General features: G+C 49.9%; 1 protein-coding gene across 1 annotated transcript in view; it reads right to left on the bottom strand.

Moving 5' to 3' along the window:
• LOC147693377 (uncharacterized) overlaps window positions 1-17821 on the bottom strand; it is a 161034-nt gene that overhangs the window by 3442 nt on the left and 139771 nt on the right. The window contains exons 4-11 of the mRNA XM_086933706.1: window positions 16261-16363; window positions 15994-16079; window positions 12928-13028; window positions 12319-12389; window positions 9883-9990; window positions 9664-9734; window positions 5149-5266; window positions 2532-2696 (exon numbers count right to left, since the gene is read on the bottom strand). Coding sequence (XP_086789832.1) covers window positions 2532-2696; window positions 5149-5266; window positions 9664-9734; window positions 9883-9990; window positions 12319-12389; window positions 12928-13028; window positions 15994-16079; window positions 16261-16363 — 823 coding nt within the window. The remainder of the gene's footprint in view (window positions 1-2531; window positions 2697-5148; window positions 5267-9663; window positions 9735-9882; window positions 9991-12318; window positions 12390-12927; window positions 13029-15993; window positions 16080-16260; window positions 16364-17821) is intronic.

The following is a 17821-nucleotide window of genomic DNA, read 5'->3' as shown; positions in this document are numbered from 1 at the left end:
CCGCTCATTAATGATGAAACACCAAGAAAATGCTCTCAATAGGTCACCTGTGCTAGTCAAAGCAGGCAGCTTCAGGGCGCCAACACCTGCTTGCGTAACATTGGCTAGTCCAAGGTTGCTATAGAAAAAAGAGCACTCTGATGTCACGTAAGCATCTGAGGTCACACAACACAAAAACACCACTGTAAACTCCCTACTGCCATCCAACCAAAGGAGACCAATCACAATAGCAGCCTTGGGAGGGAACTGAAGAGACAAGTTAGCTAACTGTGACCACCATTCATTAGCAGACACAATCCTGCTTAATCATAGGTCATGGACCTGTAACAGTTGTTGCTATCTGGGGCAATCTAATCAAGCTCCCCACCAGCCGAGCTTCCCCCCCCACCAGCCAAGCTCCCCCCCCCACCAGCCAAGCTTCCCCCCCCACCAGCCAAGCTTTCCCCCCCACCAGCCAAGCTTTCCCCCCCACCAGCCAAGCTTCCCCCCCACCAGCCAAGTTTCCCCCCCCCCCAACAGCCTCCCACCAGCCAAGCTCCCCCTCCCACCACCAGCCAAGCTCCCCCTCCCACCACCAGCCAAGCTCCCCCTCCCACCACCAGCCAAGCTCCCCCTCCCACCACCAGCCAAGCTCCCCCTCCCACCACCAGCCAAGCTCCCCCTCCCACCACCAGCCAAGCCCCCCCTCCCACCACCAGCCAAGCCCCCCCTCCCACCACCAGCCAAGCCCCCCTCCCACCACCAGCCAAGCTCCCCCTCCCACCACCAGCCAAGCTCCCCCTCCCACCACCAGCCAAGAGGTTCCCCCCCCACCAGCCAAGAGGTTCCCCCCCCCACCAGCCAAGAGGTTCCCCCCCCCACCAGCCAAGAGGTTCCCCCCACCACCAGCCAAGAGGTTCCCCCCACCACCAGCCAAGAGGTTCCCCCCACCACCAGCCAAGGTTCCCCCCATCACCAGCCAAGGTCCCCCCCCATCACCAGCCAAGGTCCCCCCCATCACCAGCCAAGGTCCCCCCCATCACCAGCCAAGGTCCCCCCCATCACCAGCCAAGGTCCCCCTCCCCCTCCCACCATCAGCCAAGCCCCCCTCCCACCACCAGCCAAGCCGTTGCCCCCCCACCAGCCAAGCCGTTCCCCCCCGCCAGCCAAGCCGTGGTCCCCCCCACCAGCCAAGCCGTGGTTCCCCCCCACCAGCCAAGGTCCCCCCCCCCACCAGCCAAGGGGCCCCACCACAAGCCGTTCCCCCACCACCAGCCAAGGTCCCCCCCCCCACCAGCCAAGGATCCTTCCCCCCCCCCCCACCAGCCAAGGATCCTCCACCCCCCCCCCCCCCACCCCACCAGCAATGGCTGTTGCTCAGCATGCACCACCTCCAAGTGACAGGCCTGGCAGATGGTCCTTCAAGTTGAAGTGAATTATAAAAACCAATTTGAAAACCCTCAACGAGCAAAACCGATTATTAGGTTAAAAGGCCATGCCCGGTAAAAAACTAGTTTCATTTTCAGGAGTCCTACAATATGAGTTTATATTTCAGTGTGGAATTCAGGGAAAGGGTGGGTTACTTGCAACTCAAGAAGATAGTCAAACCCTTGAGAAGCACTGATGCTGGTGTGCACTGCGCCACTGCAACTCCCAACTGCACTGCGCCACTGCACCGTGCAATAGCCTGAAGCAGCAAGCATGCTCTAGTGCTGTATGGACCAGTAACACTCCAAGGGCTGCACATCACTTATCAAAATGACTCCTTCGGCCTTAAATGTACAAATATTTAAAGCAATGTTACTATTCCTTCATCCACAGTTTATAGTAATAAAGTTTTGGAAAAGTTCATGAGAATTCTGCTACACTGGGAACAACTGCGATATTAGATCTATCCAGAAATACGTCTGCCCTACTATTGTCATTAAGAAGCAGCTCCTGCAGTACGAATGGTCAGGCAGCCGCACCCCAACAGTCCTTCATAGGGAGGGCAGGCTTCCCCCACCTCAGCAGGACCGAACAGGTGTTGTAATATAGGCTTATAGCCCGCATTAGCGGGCTATACAGTCTAGTAAAGGCCCGCTCAATCGTTAAAAGTCCGAGCCAAAGGTGAGGGACTTTAACAAGGGAGCAGGATTTTAATAGCCGGTATATCCCAGCTACGAAGGGCAATAAGGCTATTGGAACATTCTGCCCTCTAGTGGCAGAATGTTCTAACAAATAAAAAAAAAAAGCCTCTCGGAGTTCGAGGGGTTTAAATAGTGGCCTTTGAAAACAACATTGGAATGTTGCTCTGCAGGCCTTTAGCGGCCTGTAGAAGCAGGGAGCACTCCATTGTCTTCAATGGAGCTCCAAACATTCCAATGTTCTAATAAAAATTATGCACATGAATATCCTAGTCTATAAAATATTATAGGAATCAAGAACATGCAAGACGAGTAAGGAGTGTAACAAATCCCATCTTCTATAGACTATTCATATAGTAATAGTTACACTTGCTCGTCAAACACCAACATGAACCCATGCTAAAACATGAGCTGAATATAAGTTACCTTGATTGCAGTGAGAAACTTTAAGCAGAATGTTTTGAAGATGGAGCAACACTCCTCCAGCTTGAAGAGGGCCTCGTCCTCACAGAAGAACTCCATCAGGGTCATCTTGGTATCAGAGAGCCTTCCCAGCAACGCCTCCACCTCTGCCAGCTCCACTTCCGCCATCTAAAGAGTCAGAGCAGAATGTTGGTTTGGGAGCCGGAGCTTAGATATTTGAACAGTCAGTGAATGTGTAGATGCCTGGAAGAGCATCATTAGAACCACCCAAACCCAAGCCTTGTCAGGACGAGAACCGGCCAGTCTTCTGCAGAACTGCCCCAGCCTCACCCATGAGGACCACCCCAAGCTTCTGAAGGATAGCTGCCCCTGCCTCACCCAGGAGGAACACCCCAGGCACCTGCAGGATAACAACTGCCCCAGCCTCACCCAAGAGGACCACCCCAGGCACCTGCAGGAGGAGAACTGCCCCAGCCTCACCCATGAAGACCACCCCAAGCTTCTAAAAGATAACTGTCCCAGCATCACCCAGGAGGACCACCCCAGGCACCTGCAGGAGAATAGCGGCCCCTGACTGACCCACGAGAACCACCCTAGGTTTCCGCAGGAGGAGAACTGGCCCAGTCTCACCCAAGAGGACCACCCCAGGCATCTGTAGGAGGAGAACTGCCCCAGCCTCACCCAAGAGGACCACCCCAGGCTTCTGTAGAAGAAATGCACCATCCCCAGCCTCACCCAGGAGGTCTGCCCAAGCCTTCTGCAGGAGAAGAACTACGAAACTCCAGCCCTGCCCCCAATTCTTATGTAAAGATTATTTGGAAAGCACACTATCACCGGTGAGGGTATCCTGATGCTGAGCAGGTGTGTGCCTCGCCCTGTGCCTATGGCTGGGTGGGTAATTGAAAAGCAAGGTCTTTAGCGTCTTGCTGTTTTCAAGAAGAGAGGCAGCAGTCCAGAAGTGTTGGGGGGAGGCCGTTCCACTCTTTAGAAGCAATGTAAGAGCAAGCCCATCCTCCTGATCTGGTTCTGTTGGGGAGGCCGTTCCACGCTTTAGAAGCAATGTAAGAGAAAGCCCATCCTCCTGATCTGGTTCTGTTTGTGTGTGGGACTGTGCGAGTAAGAGTACAGTGGAGCCTGGGTGGTTGATGGAAGAAGGTGAGACTGTTCAGGTAGGAGGGGCCTAATTTGTGAAGTGTCTTGAATGTGTATGTGAGGAGGGGATCTCTAGTTGGAAAGCATGGCTGGGTCAACAGATGTTTCTGGAGCAGGGGATTGACTGTGGAATGTTTCCAGGTGTCCAGGAACGTGGCTGAGTCAATGGAGGCGATGAAGATAGGTGTTAGTGCGTCACTGATGGGAGTCCTTTGATGAAGGCCTGGTGGAGGAAAGGGCCAAATGACCCCCCTCTAACCTCCCCCAAAGTGGATGATCTTTAATGGTAGCAGTGATTGCAACAGTGGTGATGGTGGGCTATGAGGTCAGGGTTTGTTCTTGGGCTGTGATGGGTAAGTCTTCTAAAGTAAAAAGAACTGACCCAGCCACATACAGGAGGAGCACCGCCCCAGCCACGTACAGGAGGAGCACCGCCCCAGCTTCGTACAGGAGGAGCACCGCCCCAGCCTCGTACAGGAGGAGCACCGCCCCAGCCTCGTACAGGAGGAGCACCGCCCCAGCCTCGTACAGGAGGAGCACCGCCCCAGCCTCGTACAGGAGGAGCACCGCCCCAGCCTCGTACAGGAGGAGCACCGCCCCAGCCTCGTACAGGAGGAGCACCGCCCCAGCCTCGTACAGGAGGAGCACCGCCCCAGCCTCGTACAGGAGGAGCACCGCCCCAGCCTCGTACAGGAGGGGCACCGCCCCAGCCTCGTACAGGAGGGGCACCGCCCCAGCCTCGTACAGGAGGGGCACCGCCCCAGCCTCGTACAGGAGGAGCACCGCCCCAGCCTCTTACAGGAGGAGCACCGCCCCAGCCTCGTACAGGAGGAGCACCGCCCCAGCCTCGTACAGGAGGAGCACCGCCCCAGCCTCGTACAGGAGGAGCACCGCCCCAGCCTCGTACAGGAGGAGCACCGCCCCAGCCTCGTACAGGAGGAGCACCGCCCCAGCCTCGTACAGGAGGAGCACCGCCCCAGCCTCGTACAGGAGGAGCACCGCCCCAGCCTCGTACAGGAGGGGCACCGCCCCAGCCTCGTACAGGAGGGGCACCGCCCCAGCCTCGTACAGGAGGAGCACCGCCCCAGCCTCGTACAGGAGGAGCACCGCCCCAGCCTCGTACAGGAGGAGCACCGCCCCAGCCTCGTACAGGAGGAGCACCGCCCCAGCCTCGTACAGGAGGAGCACCGCCCCAGCCTCGTACAGGAGGAGCACCGCCCCAGCCTCGTACAGGAGGAGCACCGCCCCAGCCTCGTACAGGAGGAGCACCGCCCCAGCCTCGTACAGGAGGAGCACCGCCCCAGCCTCGTACAGGAGGAGCACCGCCCCAGCCTCGTACAGGAGGAGCACCACCCCAGCCTCGTTCAGGAGGAGACCACCCCAGCCTCGTTCAGGAGGAGCACTGCCCCAGCCTCCATTATGAAGGACTGTCTCAACCTCCCCCTTCTTCACAGTTACCCTGGCACACCTGCAAGAAGGTCTCCATCTGTTGTCTCAGGTCAGCTTCCTCCTCCATGTAGTCTTTGGCTTGGTGGACCCGCTGCGAAAGGTACTGTATGTCACCCTCCACCTCCTGCAAAGTTATTCTGTGAATGTAAAGACAAAGTCACCATTAGCAGAAGAGTACCACGTTGCATCTGAACAATTCCCTCAATAGGGAGGGAGAAGAGTTGTGGGGCATGCGATGAAGCAAAGAGAACAGGGAATCATGAAGGTGATGGAAGGAAATGTTCTGGCAAAGAGGAAACAAATCTGCTGGAAATCTTGCAAAGAGGGGCCTGCCTTAGGAGAAGGAAGAAAACAAGAAGGATGGAAGGCGGATTCAAGTGGAAGGCAGTAACCATCAACTGCAGAGAACATACGGGGTTAACCAAAGGCAGCATGTATTTTGCTTACATTATTTGGTACAGTGGAGAACCTCCATAACTGGCTTACAGAAGGTTGTAAACACCACTCATGAAACCAATTTGATATTGATGTACAATAAACCGCACTGACGTATATAGGCTCACAGAATTGAGGAATACCTGGAAAACAGACATTTTCCTAAGACTATTAGATCACACAAGACAAAGAAAGCTCAACGACAAGAGTTCAATTAATTTCCCAGGGACAACAGAAATGGACGCATTCTAAGCTTCTTTCTGAAACTACTCAATGAGGGTGTGAAGCAGGTTTTGGGAGCAACATTAGTAAAGGGACTAGTAACTGGCAAGTCCTAAACTGGAAAATGTCCACTTTCAGAATGTCCTTCCGATACACAAGTCATGAGCTTCCAGTTACTACCAGTTTAGAATCAAGGGGTGAGTGAGTGTGTGTGTGTGTGTGTATTTTTTAAAGCAAATCTGATGCAATACTCCATTGATAACCAGTGAAACTTTTTTAAAGAGTGTTCGATAAGTACAGTTTCCTACAACTGAAAGAATTGCCTTTGTCATCTGCAGGAGTAAAAAGGTCTGTACAATTTACCTAAACACAGGCTGGAATAGAGGTTTCATTCCCCCCCCAAAGAGGTGTATGATAGTTCCTGAGGCACAAACCAACACAGTTTTGAAGGGACGCAGTTGGAGACATGCATCTTTCATGCATGCCTCAATCGCAAAAAGGCAACTATTGAGGTCTCGAGCGTGGTCTTTGGACACCCTAGGGTAGAATAGGGCATAAGTGAATGTTGTAGTCATACTGATGGACAGCGACTCACAAATCTGTCTGACTGCCATTGGTCTCTACTTGTTTACTACCCAATTCATCCCAGACCTTTGGTGAACAGTACAAGTATTTAATGGACAAGATGCAATGCTAGTCCCACACTAGTCCATTTAAGCGGCACGGATGGCCAACAAAGCCCTGTGGTCCACAGCATCAAAGGTCGCCGAGCCGCAGCTTTCCACGTACACATGGTCATCGATAGCCCAAAGCACACCACCCACCTCCTCCTGAGAAGAGGTCGTGTGTGGTGTATTCCAAGGACAAAATCCAGCTGATATGCAGGAAAATCATAATATGGTTACTCATGACCCCTTGTCACAGGGCTTAACGCTACTGAGAGAAGAGTAGGGTATACGCTTAGGTAATGAAAACAACTACCTATAACGTTTCTAAATTTGGGTCCTAGAGAGCCTAATATTGAGGACAAAATCCATCATTTTCACAGTAGAAGCTAAGGATGTGGTTTGCTTCAACAGTAGAGAAAGGTGGGTGGACCTCGTGTCCATATCAGCTTTCCCCAATAAAGATGGACTCTGTACTGCCGTTCAGCTGGAGCGGACTCTGGTGCATCCAATGTTGGCATTTAAGTAGCAGTTAAAGCGCATACGTGGTATCAGGATTAAGAGAACCAGGTGTACGTGTTTTATCCACGTAAGATTGCACGTTGACTTTCGAGTTACAGAGAAGCAATATAGGCACTGATTGAACTGGGGATAAAAGGGGTCCCCAAGGACACTGCAGCCAAGAGTAGCAGAAGGAAGCAAGCCCATGAGTTATCCAGGGAGTCACTGGTCCAAAAAGCAAACCAGCCTCAATGCTACCAGGGCAAATTCTCTCAACCTGGGAGCTGTAGGAGATGAATGAATAAACTGGCACGCCCCCCTGTTCGAAGGATTCCTTCTGGATCAGGGTAATTTAAAGGGTGGTACCATTATCCACTCACTGGATGGAAACCGGTGAGACAGAGGTCGACTGTCCTTGCAGCATTCTACAGTCCAGGTCACCGCTACCCTAACCGATAGAGTGATGGATGAGACTGGATGGTTGGCAGTGCTTCCCACAGTGTCGGGTCCATTTCTGAACAGGACATTTTCATTCAGGCTCCTCGAGGAATGATGGAAAGACCTCTGGTGTGCCCAGCACTCCAGCCAGTCTCCAGTGCTAAAGTATGTACCAGTGGCTTGCGGAAGGAGTCATATTGCATTGCCTTGCTCTACGTTACACTTAGCGCAGCAGGTGGGTTCTGTCCCATGACCACTTTAAATTATTAACCAATTATACAGAAAAAAGAAACCAATTGTAATCACTGTTCCCAAGGCAGAGAGCACCAGGTGAGGACAAATGAGATTCAATTTCTTGGCAGTGAAACTGAGCTGTGCTCCCCCTCACATCATTGCACGGGTGCTCCCCCTCGCAGCATTCCACGAGTGCTCCCCCTCGCAGCATTCCACGGGTGCTCCCCCTCACAGCATTCCACGGGTGCTCCCCCTCACAGCATTCCACGGGTGCTCCCCCTCACAGCATTCCACGGGTGCTCCCCCTCACAGCATTCCACGGGTGCTCCCCCTCACAGCATTCCACGGGTGCTCCCCCTCACAGCATTCCACGGGTGCTCCCCCTCACAGCATTCCACGGGTGCTCCCCCTTACATACAACATGTAGGAACCCTAGGCTAATTTGAACCTCAACTTCCCATCAAGCATGGACCCACGTGAAAGGCACATTGAGGTGTTGTGCAATTTCAGACATTGTGTGCAATCTACATAATGTGTAATCTGATTTTGTGCATCAAAGGACAAACTTATACTAATTACCAGATTGACCAACATTTTATTTATGGAGTCTCTCAAAGTGCAAATCTCTTTGCACAAGCTGCAGAGAGCTTTACACCAAACAGCAGCCATCACATTTCATCCAAAGGTGTATTTGTGCGTCTCCTTAGTAAACGGGACAAATAACCGCCTTGATGCAAGACAAGCATGGACAACATCAACTTCTACTCTCCAGAATGCAGACAGTGACCGCTGAGTGTTAGAAGGGACGGAAGCCTTGTGTCCAATCTACCCTCCACACCTGGCCACCTGTCTAGTGAGCTCCCTTCTGTATGCACAGGGCATAAGCTAACTTGGGCATAGCTGGATGGTAAGCAGTAAGAACAGAACACAGGAGGTCCCTCCTACCAGAGCGATTATCGTTTGTTAGAGAAATGGGCTTATGAGCATTTAAGTCGACTGTAGGTCTGGGACTATGAAATATGCGGCTTGAAGAAACATTTGTGTGGTGTACCGACCACCATACTTTCGATATCGGCTACCACAATGCAATGGGCAGGCGTGTCGGAATGCTCTTCACGTGTGAATGTCACGGTCAAACAAGACCTCAGCGCCCCCCACGCTGAAGATACTGCAGCTCCAAGGTTTTCAGAGCTATCAAAATCAGACTATGATGAACCAATTTAAAAGATCTAGATTTTGGGATTTTGTTCGAGTGATTGCAACTTTTGCTTACAATGGAATTTTGAAAAGCATGAAGCAAGCATTTCCATTGTATGCAGGATCTTTATCCCCTTTGTCCCCATGTCTATGACTGAAGGCTTTTGTACCGCTTGTGGCCGCCATAAGTGTGGCAGGGTATGCTCAGACGTGAGTCCCTTGCTCACTTTGCCACTGGATTCAAGCAAGCCGGGCTGAAAACGGCTGGAATGCCAGAAACCGGTCCTCGGAAGCTTGTTTCCGGTCCGGGGAAGACATGGCTTGGCAGTTCTGGCTGGACTGTTCCCATGAGGCACAGAGTCAGACTGATTTGCATATAGCCATGTCTGAACTGGGGTGGCAGAGTTGGCTAAAGAACGGTGATGGATTAAACCCAGATCTTTTGACTGGGTGTGAGTGTTTGATGGATTCAGATGCTTCGTCCATCACCAACCCCTTTTGTACGACTGAAGGCTCAGCACTGTGAGGTCTGCATAACCACTCGAGCTATAGAGAACCCATGAGTGGGTGCAGCCTCTACTGACCGGATATAATGCCAAATGTTCCACATGGTGAAAATACATCACAATTCCAGCTAAATCTAAAACAATCTAATCTCAGGAGCTGCGAGAGAAGCCTGGATTGAAATAGAATGAAAATGCTTATATAATAGAAAGGATGCACAGATCCATTTCCATCAGGGTCTTTCAATATCAGACCAATAAAAGGGTAACACACAAAGGAATTAAGGGATGATAGACTGGCTGTGGCAAGGATGCGTGGATAACTAAGTTGAGTCTTACCGCGAGGCAGGACCGATGTGCTGCAGCTTCTCTGGAAAGACCAGGAGACCTTTGTCTTTCTTCTCAGCTTCCTGCGAAAGCAAAGAAAACACAACAGAGTGTACAGACTTGCTGCCATGTTTATACGCTTTACCATTCAATCAATCCCTGGATGATACAGCTTTATACAGAAATCCAATGACAATCCATCCTCAAGCCCCCATTATGTGATGAGCTCACCATAGCCACAAAGTGCATGAGGTTCATTCCAGGTTTGTTGGCTTTTGTATCTGCCAGTTTCAGAAGAGAAGCCATTCGGAATCCGGCCGCCTTCCCTGCGTATCCGCCCTGCGAAGAGAAGCAAGTCCTGCTCAGAGACCAGTATCAGCCAAAACCTAAATGCAAAGTTTCACCTACACCGGAGTGTCATTATGGTGGCCATTGAAACTCCTCCACAGAACTCATCTTCCAACCTCTCCAGGGTCCCTTACACCCAAATCTCCAGAAACTGTTTAAGCATCCTTAGGAAAGATTCTCTCCAACTCCCTTGATCGTCCATTCACACAGCTATTTGTGTGACATCCATCAGGGATTGCATTTATAATCACTCAGAATACCTCCTAATTCCGGTTTTAGCCACATTTAAAAATAAATCCAGGTGTTTAAGTCGAGGTTTTTCTTTCTGTATTTATCAGTAAAACCAGAGACCTGGGAGCCTGCGTGCTACATCCAAGGGTGTCTGCATGCCTGCTTGTGGATAGAAGGCATTTTAACCTTTAGCAGCTTGTATGAAGGCACTGCAAGTTTCTTGAGCGGGCGCTCAGCAAACTTTTTTTTTTTTAAAACAAGCTTCCATAGTTTTAGTTGGTTTTGGAAAAATAAAATATGATTGACCCGACACCCTGGGAGTTTTCTCCTAAGATGTACAGGGCGGTCAAACTTTCTCCGGGGATCTCAAAAGAGAAAAAGAAAACAAAAGCACACCAGAACATGCCTGAGAAGCGCCTGGACCGACAGCCCATTGTCCACAGGCATCTGGTTTACATCAGCAAAAACATGACGCTTTGCCCAACTCTAAAGAGAGCGACAGGCCAGCAGTGTCGCGGAATGCCCCGCACTCCTCTAAATAACCCCAAAGTCTTCCGCGAGAGGATTTTCTGGATGCCTCCAGATCAGCTATTTTAGTGTCAAGAAACCTGTGTGTGTTAGTTGTGTGTGAAGCATCTACAAAGCAGTCCTCCATGTTCTACAGGGGGGGCCTCCAGGGTTTTCTTGATGCACTGGTGGTGAGCAACAGCTTAGTGAGGACAATCTACACGCAGCAACCGAGCTACAGGAGATGGTGGATTAAAGTATAAATTAGTTAAGATCTAGAAAACCTATCAGGCTCAGAGTTAAGGGTTCACTGCTCATCTGCAAGTCATGCGGTGGAATTTCAGTTGGGCAAACTCAATAGTTCATCCTTCGGGGATTGATAAATTGAGAAACGTAAAAAAGGTTAACATTAACAACTGTTATTCAAAGGGTAACAGTGCAGCGTGCAATGCCAGGTCTTTTATTTTGGCAAACCTCTCCCATCCCTTACTCGACGCTATCCTAGAGTTCGCGAAGAATCGCTACGCGTAGCTACACAAAGTTTACTTCCCTCTACGTGAGCTACGCATAGCACTACGCGAATTGGGTAGTACCCTGTTCGCACTGTGCAAGATGCCGTTTTCAATGATTACACAGTGCAGACAAGCATCCGGCACTGTGCAATCATTGAAAACGGCATCTTGCACAGTGCGAGCTGTAGTTTTCTGCCCCTTGAGTAGATTTGTACTCGAGCGGCAGCTTTCTCAATGCTGACTGGTCGTTTCTGGTCGCGAGCATATGCGACCACTCGCAATGACCTGACACCCCCACGTTGAGCATCTCGCTGGGAGGTTTATTTTCCACGCTCGCGATAGGCAACTTGATGTTGCTGATCGCGAACGCGGAAAAGATCTTGCCGGGATGTCATTTTGCTTGCTCGCAGTCGCCAATCTTGACATTGAGGACCGCGAGCAAGCAAAAAATGATAGCTGCACTACGCTACGAGTGTTTGCACTGTGCTACGTGCAGTTTGCGCTACTTCCCACTACGCAAACTACGCAAGCGTAGCATAGTGCTTTGCTCAGGTTTAAGCCTAACCCCCTTTAGTGAAATAATGCACATGTGAGCACATTAGTGCACATCAGAGCAGTACCACTGGACAATATTTAGCAGGACACTAATGGCCAATATACAGAGCATTTGCAGGGTTGCAAGTAATCAAGAGTTTCATGCCAGGTGCTTCACTGTTGAATACATTAGCCACAGCATTTGTCAAAATGTAACTCTTCAAAGGGGTTTTAAGAATGCTCCCAAGAGGTGTTCTGGAAATATTGTGAAACATTTTAAGCACAAGACCAGTGGTGCACAAGTCTCCCAGTGCAAAATGGAATTAGGGGAGAACCCTGGAGAGGTGGGGAAATATGGGTTGAGTTGAACTGAAGTATGAAAAAGGAGTACGCCAATATACTGTAAACAGAAGTAAAGGAAATGATAAAAAGAGGAGTAAACAGAGGGAGAAAGAAACATGTTGAGGTAAAAGCTGGATATGGGACAGTGCTTAGTGTAGGAGTATAAACATCAAGCAGGTGATAGTACACTCACAGCGTTCATCAGGTTTCCCGCCTGCAGGACTAAGCGGATGATCACATGAAGTTCATCACACTCCAGTAACTCTAGGAACCAAAGAGAAAAAAAAGTTGTTAATGGGAATATAATGGCAAGAACATCCTGAGAGCAAAGCAACAAGGACTCCTCCTAAACCCAAACTCAGCATAAATGGACGTCAAAGCACTTAAAGCTAAAGGCCTAAAGCTTGTAGCAACCCCTCTATTTCTGGGCTATCCATAGACTGATGACTTGGATCAAGAAATTTTCTCTGATGCCCCCTTTTTCTCCAGAAATATGCTCTGCTTCACCAACGTGAGTTACCAGGTATTCATTCCTTCCACAAATAATCCTGGCAGACCACATGTTTACGCCGTAGGGCATCCACATCAAACGTGACCATCAGCCGAACCCAACCCTAAACCAAGCAAATGACACAAACTTAACAAAGGAGACTTATGACCACTCTAGGACTCACCATTCCAACTCTCCTGCATGGTGTGGGTAAACTGTGTCAACCCTCTGTACTCCTTCCCGCCCAGCCATCATTTCTACTCCTCCCCCACCTCTATGCCCCCAACAAGGTCTACCAGAGCATACTCGTACCACGGGCTCCTTCCGTCAAAGTCTCGATGGACGACCTAAGTGAATGCAACTGCGGAAAGAACTCCTCCTTCAGAATCATGCTCTCCAGCCGCCAGAGGTACCTGGAAAAGAGGAAATCACAACGGGGTCATTGGGAGCATCAACAGAAACTGCAGAGGTGTATGGACGGTGTGGTCAGAACTAGTGGACGTAATGTTAGACGCATCTCTCAGACTGGCACTACTTCATGATGTGTCGGACAGTGTAGTTCCCGCCAATCTCAGGAAGAGATGGGCGACGAGGCTAGCAATGTCGAAGCTACGCATTCTTAGATTATGGAGTAAACCCATAGGAGCCGAGAGGGAAACCTAGTTATCGAGATGAACATCGCAGACTGCGAAAATCATAGTCATGACAAATGATTAACTGGAAATGTATGAACATGTATGGGAACCCCTAAGAGATCTAGGACTTGCTGTGGGATAGTCTGCTCATGAGAAACTTCTGGCGATCGGACTGTATCTGATATCATGGATTAGTTACATATTCGAACATGCAGGAATTGAACGTAGGCAAAACAAGACCTCCTGACCAAGCCTTGAGGGCTGATGTCCAGCTTCCAATCACATTTTTGCAGTATGGGTGCTAGGACTTCACACGCGCTGTAGTATGGAGCATGGGGGATGCTGTTCCTGACAGTTTAGTCTTAATGGTTAGTTGGATTGCCAGGGAGCTTGTGGATAAGCAATCAATATCGGACGAAAATTACATGGGAAAGGATATTGATGTAACCCTTAACCTTTGAAAGAACCCCATATCCAACCCCCCCTATATGTTGTAAGTGGTGACTGTAGAATAGTTGCTGTCTGTGCTGTGTGCAGAAGAAAGGAAGACAGGCCAATCGGTTGAACACTAGTTCCTCACCACTTCTTACCTCACTGATTTAATTTGTTTCTGAAAGTAAAATCAATAGGCGAGGACTATCCATTATGTACTATACGTAGACTGGGGAGGGTATTTAGTGGATATCAATAAAGATTGCAACAAAGAAACCGTGGCGGTGATGGGGATATTTAGGAGTCCTCTTCATAATCCACACTCAAAGAAAAATGTGTGGCCACAGGTTCTACCGCGGGTTTAAGAGCAGGGAAGGAGAGCTCAGTGGATGGAGAGGGGTCACTTTGATAAAATTAAAAGAGAAGGGATGAAATCCAGCAAGGACTATGATCACGCCTAAAATTCTCTAAAAGAAACCTTTGATCTCTGTCCTTTGATACAGGAATATATGCTCAGTGTTGGGGGGATACAAACTGCATTCTTTAAATGGTACCCAGCTGAAGTTAGCTGATCATTAAGGGCCAGGTCTGCTTAGCCAGAAGTTTGAGAGTCCACAAAGAACAAGTGATGAAAATAATGAAGCCACCACTTAAAGGAATGCTGCCCGTGGGCATTTTTAGCAGTTCACCTTCAAACTGGACCAGCCACATGCAAACCATGGCACCACCCTGTGAAGTGCTGTGCAGGTCATACTTGTAAGACTCCAGTCAGAGGCAACCCAGGCCTTGCTACAGCTCATTGGTGCTCAGTGAGGTGCAAAGTCTTAAGTCTGTATCTCACCACCGAGGCCTACTTAGCCGAAAGCCAACCTGGAGTGGTGAGTTTTCTAGAGAGGACTGAATTGGTATGGGGGCGCAAGGGTACCGCCACGGGGGCGCAAGGGTACCGCCACGGGGGCGCAAGGGTACCGCCACGGGGGCGCAAGGGTACCGCCACGGGGGCGCAAGGGTACCGCCACGGGGGCGCAAGGGTACCACCACGGGGGCGCAAGGGTACCGCCACGGTCTCTTTTGGGGCTAGGATCCAGCTACTTTGCAAAGGAGCAGAACACAGAGCGGTGAGAGGTCAACAGAAGTCTCGAATATTAACCGCCAACTCACACATTGCCTTTCATCGCTTTGATGTCGTATTGGCGAGAGGACCAGTTTTGAGGTGTGTGATAAACTCTAGGTTCACATACCGCTCTTGAATGGACTAGGTTTCCTAGACCATATTTAGAACCAGGTCTGGTAAACACCCTCCTGGTAACATAATTGCAACAGGCAAGCACCAAGACAAACAAGCAAAACGCAAGCGCCAACCTCCATGACCTTTGAAAACAAAGCCCAACCCATGTTTCGAATGGTCTTCGATGGGGCGTTGCGGTGGAGTTTCATCCTTTGTCGCCCCAGAGCAGCACGGGCACTTTGTGAGCAATTCCACAGCACAAGAGTCTAACGCTGCAAAGTGACAACTGCGCATGTCCAGGAGGAACACTCAATGGTTAGGAGAAAGCGGGGCTAAGGAAGGTACAAAAAGACCTGTGTGGAGTTTGCCAAATGAAGATTTGTTGGATTTGTAGCCTGAACCAACTTGTTATTAAACGAATAGCTACCCCTTGGATACCCTACCACACTAAATCGGAGAACCTCGCATCGGATGAAGTTTTCAGTTGTTCTCTGAAGACTGAGCTACATAGGTGGAGATACACCTCTGAAGGTAGCGCATTAAGTCGTAGAAGCCTATACCAGATTATATAACTCCTTGAAGACCAGAGAGGGGATGCATGATGAGCAGGTACCAGGTGCTACATCACTGCCCGACTGGGAGGAGCAGGGGTGCCTGCAGTTCAGGGGTCATCGGAGAGTGGCATCAGGCAGTAGAAGACACTGAAGAGGGCTTCAGGAGAGGCTACTGATGCATTCTTCAGAGGTGAAGCCCCATCTCCCTTCACCACAAAGGAGACCATGATCTCTTTACACCTCCAAAGAGTGTTGCATGTTGAGTGACGTGGTTCACAGATTAAAGGCAAGAACCCTAGAGCTAAGGGAATAAAAGCATTTCAGCAGCATAGAACACCCCTGGGCTCTCCCTACTAATGCGAGATCTTATGGATGCAGAACCTACCTTGTGGGGACAGGGAGACAGTAACTGGATGGTTGAAAGACTATCAGGCTGGGGAGGGGATGGATGCAGAATGCTTTGGCAAGGATGTAGGAGCTCTTTGTAGGTGATGAAATAACCGTGGGATGCAGAAAGTATCAGCCTTACCTGGGAACGTCCAGTAAAAGCAGCATGAAGAGTTCCGCTTCTGGAAGCCGTGACCTGTCCCCCTGGAAGCTCTTCAGCTTGGTCAACTATTAAAAAAAGCAACAAAAAACACGTGATGGATGTGTGGATAAGTCTGTGTTTAGTTAACGTAACTAGTCAGAAAGCAAAAGCAGAATTTGCCCCTTCAACTAGAGCCCCCTTGACATTCATCAGTCCCATCTCCATGCCAATCCCATCGCACCCCCCGCCGCCCTGAGAATGCTTTACCTCCTCCTTCTCCGGCAGCATTTTCATCAGCTCCCCCAGCTTGTCTGCGCCGTAGGCCGTCGCAGACCCACAGCGGATGTCTTCCACGATCTTCGACATGGGTCTGAGGGAGGGAATAAAAGAATAAAGTGATGCTCCTTGAAGAAGGTGCAAGCAAACCCCAGGGCAGGGTGCGGTGTGTTCCATCAAGTGCTATAGCAATGTTAGGGTTACCCCATCTTCAGAGGATTGCGAGTGCAAGTCTTCTCTGAAGCTCCTGGATGTGCAGAGACCCTACGTCTTCGACTCGCAGTGCATACTTGGGATCCTACATTTAACCTACAAGAGCGGTTCCACTGGACAGTCTACGGAGACCAGACCAATTCTGGGGGACTCTACTCAAGAGTCAGGAGGTTTAAACTACAGCTGAACCCCACAAAGGATGTTTAAGGGATTGATCTCTTGCACAACACTTTCAAAACAGAACTTAATTTATGTTTTTTACCTAATGAATAGTCCTGGGGTGGTCTTGGATTTGACACCAAGGCACGTGAAGGCAACGTCACCTGCAGACTACTGCGCTCAGACAAGTGGGCTTGAGAAGTACTACGAGAGATTTTAGGGCATTCGCGAAGCATCCAAGGAAATTTATGAAAATTTACCTGCATTGCATCCTCTGAAAACAGGTGATGCACTGCCATTCAGAGGTTGTACGAGTCCTGGGCGCGCCGTCTCCGCCTTGGAATAGAATGCATTGTGCAGTAATGCATGCAGTGCTGTGCTAAGAGTGCGCGATCTCAGATAGAGGCAGCACACACATGGATGAACAGATGTTTATAGAACCCTCCAGTAAAGGACCAGAGATGAAGGCCCCCACGCCTTGTGTACTCCGCATGGTCAAGAGGCCCAGAACCTAATTTGTGAGAAAATAGGTCCTGGGGCTCTCGTCAAGAGGCCACTACAACTTGCACCAGCACATTGCTCCTGTCAGCACTGCCTATGACAGAACCAGCACAACTACTACCCATGAAACCTTACAAGTGTGACAAATCAGACTATTTCAGGCCCCCAAATCTGTAGGAATGGCTTGGAAGGCAAGCAATAGCCAATGTAAGTTATAATGAATTAGCCAACTGTTGTTTTGCTTGTCTCTATATGAGACAAACAGGGCCACCATGTGGCAGCCTGTCCTAAGCGCTACTGTTGATAATTAAGTGCCGGTGCAGAGCACCAGAAACTACCAGCTCAAATTTAGCAATGAAGAGTCCCTTAGTACCCAAGGAGATCACATTTTCTTGTAGATGTTGTCCTAAGGGTAGAAGATCTGCATCTTTCAAGGTGGTCACCAAATGACGTAGGAGTTGGTTGGCGAGGGATAATGGATTGGTACTGCTGGGAAATTTTATTCCACAAAAGGATAATTTTTTTTCCAGCAAGGCAAAGGAAAAACAAAACCGGCGTCCACACAGAGTCACCCCAGAGCACTGATTGTATGGAGTACAGCATGTGATGTCAAGATATTTAATCACTTTTCAGAAAAGAATGCATCAGTGAGGGAAGTGTTGGAAAAAGTGCAAAGTAG

Source organism: Lissotriton vulgaris, chromosome 8 (assembly GCF_964263255.1).
Source record: "Lissotriton vulgaris chromosome 8, aLisVul1.2, whole genome shotgun sequence".
Taxonomy (NCBI): domain Eukaryota; kingdom Metazoa; phylum Chordata; class Amphibia; order Caudata; family Salamandridae; genus Lissotriton; species Lissotriton vulgaris.
The sequence above is the reverse complement of the archived record's forward strand: the minus strand, read 5'-3'. Positions and strand labels throughout refer to the sequence as shown.